Genomic DNA, 6,289 nt, shown 5'->3' with positions numbered 1-6,289 from the left:
AACTCTTAATCTTTTAGTCATCCTGAAGATCTAGCAGGACCTTATACTACTAGACAAATACCTTATTGGTTGTAAAAATAATTGAGATTGTGTTAACCTGGATCCACAACTCTTAAATATGAAAACTATAACAATGAATTGTTCATTTCTATTAATTATTCAACTTTAAAAGGTTGATTATAATGTGAAAAAATATGTAATTACTCAACTTTAAAATGCTGATTATAATGTGGAAAAAAATAATAAAGGAGGTCGACCCCATTACTTAGGCTTCAAATTAAGCTATAGACCTAGTATGTGTTTCATATATAGCATGATATCATTATATTTAAACTATTGAAGAAAATGAATAATATAAGTTCAGTTGCTTACTAGCTTGATAATGGAGCTATTTTGCTCACAGTATGGAGATTACAACTAAATAACTATTTTGCTCACAGTATGGAGCTAGTTTGCTCACAATGCTGGTACTTCACTAAAAAACTAATCATCATATTTGAGAATTGAGAATTGCTCAAACAAAATCATCAAGGGTTAAAATGTTGAAACCTAGGTCCCACTTGAAACAGAAAATGCGCAACAACCCGGTCTTCTTCTGAAAATGGAAACACATTGATATATGCATGTGCTCCTGCACATGGCTCCATGGAAGTTAAGATAAAGAGAGATGGGTGAATTTGTTTGTAGGGTGCGTGTGAGGCTAAACAATTACAAATACAAGTGCATTTACAATCAATTGGTAACTGAGATTACAATTGCAGCCCCAAGGAGTGCTGGAACTTAAGGGGGGAATGCCCAAAATTGGAATTACAAGGGTCAAACTGATTTGAACCCTAAGAACCTAAAAACTAAAATCATTCTCACTCATTTCTATTTAATCTACAACTATTTCAAGTATTGTAGTAAGTTTGGGTTTTCTATATCTTCTCAGAAGTAAAGAAGAGCATACAACACTTACAGACGATAGAGCCATGCATGCACCAGCAACCCATGGTGGCAGCTTGATCCCGAGTGAAGGATATAAAAGCCCAGCAGCAACTGGAATGGAAACAACATTGTAGGCCATTGCAAATACATAATTCAATCGAATCCGAGAAAAGGTCTTCCTGGAAAGATCAATAGCTGTGATCACATCTTCCAAATTATCTCTCATCAGAACATAGTCAGCAGCTTCTATTGCAATATCTGTCCCAGCTCCAATTGCCATACCAACATCTGCAGCAGCTAACGCAGGAGAGTCATTGATACCATCACCTACCATTGCAACTACACTCCCATCGTTTTGAAGTGAACGGATAACATCAGCCTTTCCTGCGGGCATAACCTCTGCCCGAACATCTTGGATGCCAACCTGTCATGCAGCAGGATACAAATGCACACACTAAGAAGCATAGCCTTGAAACCACACTCGAAGTTACAATAGGAGTTGATAACACCATTCCAACCGGAAAAAAAATATTATACAAACATATACAAACCTCCTTTGCAACAGCTCGAGCTGTTCTCCAGTTATCTCCAGTAACCATAATAGGTGTGACTCCCATTTTCTGGAGGCCCTCTATAACAACAGCAGCTTCTCTCTTTAGTGGGTCTGCAACCCCTAAGGCTCCCGTTAATACATCATCATATGCTACCAGTATCCCTGTCTTTGCACTTTCTTCGAGCTCTACCACAAAATTTTCCACTTCCATAGAAATATTTATGCCACTTTCCACCATCAGCTTCCTGTTACCAACCTGTTCAAGATACACTGCCCCAAATAAGCAACTTTCATATGAAATAAATTCTAGTTTTTAAAGATAATGACAGTCATAATACAATAACCAAAAGTCACTACCAAAATAAGTTTCCCATCTATAAAGCATCGGACACCTCTTCCGGGAAGAGCAGAGAAGTCTGAGGCATCATAAAGCCACCCTGACTTCAACTCCTTGGCATCACTCTGGGTACCACTGTTTGGAGAGGATTCATCAAAGAAATGAAAATGTCGTGCATATTGCAATATTGCTTTTGCCAGTGGGTGTTCACTGCTAGCCTGAATTGGAAAAGAAGAAGAAGGAATTAAAATAAATACAGTTGATCCTCAAACTAGACTCGACAAGTCACGGAATGGTGAAAAAAAGAAACAATCAAACAAACAGCCAGAAATCATAAATTTACTCTAACATTGCTCCTAATCATATTTCAGGATGCCAAAAACACTGTTGGGGAAGTTGAGCTGTCTGTCAAGGAGGAGGAAGGAAATGTAGAAAATATCATTTATAAGTCCTCTATACTTGGTTCTAGGTTCCAGCCAGGTGTGTGACAATACCATAGACATACAACGAAAATCAAAGTAACTATCAACAAGAAATTGGAAGTCACCTCAGCAGAAGCCACCAATGTAAGAAATTCTCCACGGTCCATTCCAGTGAACACCTTGGCAGTAGTAACAGTGGCTTTCCCCTGAGTCAGAGTGCCTGTTTTATCAAACACAACATACTTCACCATTTGAGCTCTTTCCAAGGCATCTCCTCCTTTAATCAAAACACCATTGTTAGCCCCAACCCCTGTTGCCACCATGACAGCAGTTGGTGTTGCCAAACCAAGTGCACAGGGACATGCAATCACCACAACAGATATTGAAAACATAAGGGCAAAAACAAAGTGATTTCCATTTTCCGGTAGCCATTCTTCTGGATAACTTCCAAGAGCCCCAGCAATATACCTACAATTAGGCAAAATGTTCAGAGAGAAGTAACAATAAGCATTCCAACTTACATTAGAAATCCTTATCAATAAGCCAAAACTAGTCAACGTAATCTTACCAGCACAATAATGTCAATAAGGACAATGCCACAACTGTGGGAACAAATATGCTTGCTACCTACAAGCCAAAATAATGGAACCTTAGTTCATATCTAATATTTCTTTGATTATATTTGAACTAGTCAACTACACAAGGTTATAAAGTCAACAAAACAGTGACTCTTTTCAGAAAATTATGAGCAAGCAAAGAATCAGACCCTTCAATTAAGAATAAGGCCTAAACCTGGATTAACTGGATTTAATAACATTTCAATTATACCAATAATTTCAAAGGAGTGTCACTGACCAGAGGTGAGCCATCACATGGTTGACCCAACTCTACAAGCTTAATCAGATTTGCCAGAACAGCAGGCTAGGAAGCAAGAACTAACTAAATGCTGACTCCTTGCTAGTTTGTCAGAACTGGCTAGGTAGCAAGAACTAACTAAATGGTGAATCCTTGCTACTTAATATTAATATCAATATCTTTTACAATTACAAGAATTGGATAATCATCCTCCTTAAAAAAGCATGTGGTTATCATTTAGAAAAATGAAACATTTCAGTTAACCTCAGTACTGGTTCATGAACTTTTTACTTTCTTTAGCACAAAGGGAATGCAATTTTATTACATGCAAAAAGCACATACTATCAAAGTAATAACTAGAACATAAAAGTCACCCAACAGCATGACCAGAATACTTACAAAATCGGCAAACTTTTGGATGGGAGCTTTGGACATTTGGGCTGTCTCCACCAAACTAATTATCTGACTCAAAACTGTATCAGATCCAACTTTGGTAGCTTGAATGTGAAGGGCACCATGCAAATTGATAGTACCTCCAATAACAGATGTGTTGGCCTCCTTTGAAACAGGTATCGATTCACCAGTCACCATGCTCTCATTTACATAACTTGAGCCCCAAGTGACAATACCATCAGCAGGGATCTTTGTTCCAGGAAGAACCTTTAGTGTATCGCCAGGTTGAATGAGCAAGGAATCTATTTCTCTTTCTCCAATAGACTTACCACCTAGAAAACAACAATTATTGGCAGGTTCTAATTCAACATTGCAATGTAATATAGAACAAAATACATGAAATAAGCTTTATTAACTAGTTTTCGTTCTGAATATAAATAATCAGTGCAAAAGATGTTTCACCTTCATCATTTTAAGAAAACAAGGCACATAAAATGAAAGTGACATGCACCTTTATCTTTGACAACCAATAAAGCTGTTGCAGGAGTAAGTTCTACTAACTTCTTAATGGCATCAGATGTCTTTCCCTTGGCAAGGGTTTCCAAATACTTGCCCAACAATACAAATGTTATGAGCATAGCACTTGTTTCAAAGTATGTTGGAGACCAAAATCCAGTGAGAGCACCATACAGAAGAGCACAAACAGAATAAACATAGGAGGCTGTAGTTCCCAAAGCAACCAGGACATCCATGTTTGTTGAACCATTTCTAAGAGCTCTGCCAGCTGCAATGTAGAAGCGCTTCCCAATCACAAATTGGATGACACTCACCAATGCCCACTTCAACCAATCACCCATGAGGAAAGGCCCACATCTCCAAATTAATAAGGAGTATATCAATGGAATGTGAGGACAAATAACCCCCATGAAGAATAGAGGAATCTGATAAAACGCATCAAGCTAAAATCAACTCAACAGGCTAAACAAAATACAGGCTGTCAAATTTTTAATATGACAAGTATTCCTTTCTGCAACAATGTCAAGTGTCATTTTGCTTTCTGTTCTATCTTATATGTCTATGAAGCAAAGAGAATACATCACGGAAGAATCCCTCTTCCCTTAATGAAATTTTTGTATGAACCAATACAACCCCTATAAAGCATAACTATTTCAGTAATGCTAATCCTCTTAAAACATTCTTCTAATAATCTATCTATTACTTCATAAGGAAAGTATTCAATGAAAAATGTCTTTGGAATATAAAAAGCAATTTAATACTTTTCTTCACTTGGTAATTAGGAAGACTGTTAGGAGTATTTATGATTATTTTAAATTTATGGGATCTTCTTTTGGAAGGAAATATCTGTTTAAGCATATTGTCAGTTCCATTTGATCATCTAACAAGCCATTTGACATATAATTTAACATACCAAAAATACACAACAAAACCACATAAAGCAAACACAAATAGGTATATAAAGAGATACTCACACTGAGAAACAGACTGGAAAGAAAGAGCCGAAACATATTCGAGGTCTCTACACCATCTTTAGAAGCCATTCTAGCATAGGGGTTTCTAACATGTAACTTAAACTTGCCATTACTTCCCATCTCAATTCCGTCAACCAATGATCTAGCGTTGATAAGCTCAGGATCAAACACAACATCAAGTTCATTCGATATCGGATCAAATCGAAACTGCCTCACCCCTTTGATGCTGCTAGTGAGCATCCCTTCCAAAACCTGAGCATCAACCAAACTATAAACACCATCAACCCCTAAAACCACCTTATCCTGTTCACTACTCTGCACAAATGAAGCCTCGAAACCGGCATCTTCAATGGCGGTTACAATTTCATCTTTACCAATCACATTTGGATCATATTCGACTTCACCTAATGAAGTAGCCAAAGCCACCACAGCTTTTTTCACACCGGTAAGGTTCCGAAGAATTCCTTCCACAGAATTCACGCACGCCGCACACGTCATTCCCGAGATCGTGAACTGACCAACCAGGGTGGATTCATGCGGCTTCGTTTTGACCGTGTTGTTCGGTTTCGAATCCGGTAAAATCTCAGCTTCGAAACCTGCATCTTCAATCGCATTCTTAATTTCTTCTTCCTAGGGTTCAAAGTAACACGTGTTTCAAAATCAAAATTAGAAGCTGAAATCTGAAATCTGAAGACAAAATCGATGGAAACTGAGATACTAACCTTGACATGATTTGAATTGAAAACGACGTCAGCTTTGTTTTGAAGAAGTGCAACGGAGGCAGAAACGACGCCGTTAACGGATTTGAGTGCCGTTTCAACGGAGTTAGAGCACGCAGCGCAGGTCATGCCGGTGATTCTGACTTGAATTCGCTTCGTTCCATCGGTGCTAGAAACATCGACCTCATCGTACGAATCTAACAACCGCACGTCCTCCAGGTTGTCGGAGCTGTCGCCGGCGGCGAGGGAGGCTTTGCCGACGGTGGAAGTTAGTTGTAGATTTCGAATGCTACGAGACATTTCAATAGAGAGAGAAGAATGTGCGGAGGGGAATGAAAATGGAAAGGAAATATATAAAGGGAGAAAAGAAAAAAAGGAAATAGAATATGTAGAGAAAGAAAAAGATGAAGAAGGAGGAAAAATAATGGAAAAGTTTTTCCGAAGGAAAATGGTTGTGGAGACAGCGATTTTTTAACTAAAGTGGAAGGTATGGGTGGGTCGGAATTGGATTTACGGTTTCGCTATTTTACCCTTTGATGTTTAGTGGAATTACGATTAAGTCCGTTGTACTGCGATACTGTAGATTTTGTACT

General features: G+C 38.2%; 1 protein-coding gene across 1 annotated transcript; it reads right to left on the bottom strand.

The window, feature by feature from the left end:
- Window positions 308-6,081, bottom strand: LOC109362463 (copper-transporting ATPase RAN1-like). Its single transcript, XM_019608270.1, has 9 exons — window positions 5,700-6,081; window positions 4,978-5,607; window positions 3,999-4,428; window positions 3,494-3,819; window positions 2,808-2,866; window positions 2,365-2,707; window positions 1,838-2,035; window positions 1,479-1,736; window positions 308-1,351 (listed from the first exon to the last, which is right to left on the bottom strand). The coding sequence occupies exons 1-9, from the start codon at window positions 5,994-5,996 to the stop codon at window positions 875-877; spliced, it is 3,018 nt and encodes a 1,005-aa protein (XP_019463815.1). The 5' UTR covers window positions 5,997-6,081; the 3' UTR covers window positions 308-874.

The sequence above is a fragment of the Lupinus angustifolius genome, chromosome LG12 (assembly GCF_001865875.1).
Source record: "Lupinus angustifolius cultivar Tanjil chromosome LG12, LupAngTanjil_v1.0, whole genome shotgun sequence".
NCBI lineage: Eukaryota > Viridiplantae > Streptophyta > Magnoliopsida > Fabales > Fabaceae > Lupinus > Lupinus angustifolius.
This window is presented reverse-complemented; position numbering and strand designations above follow the sequence as displayed.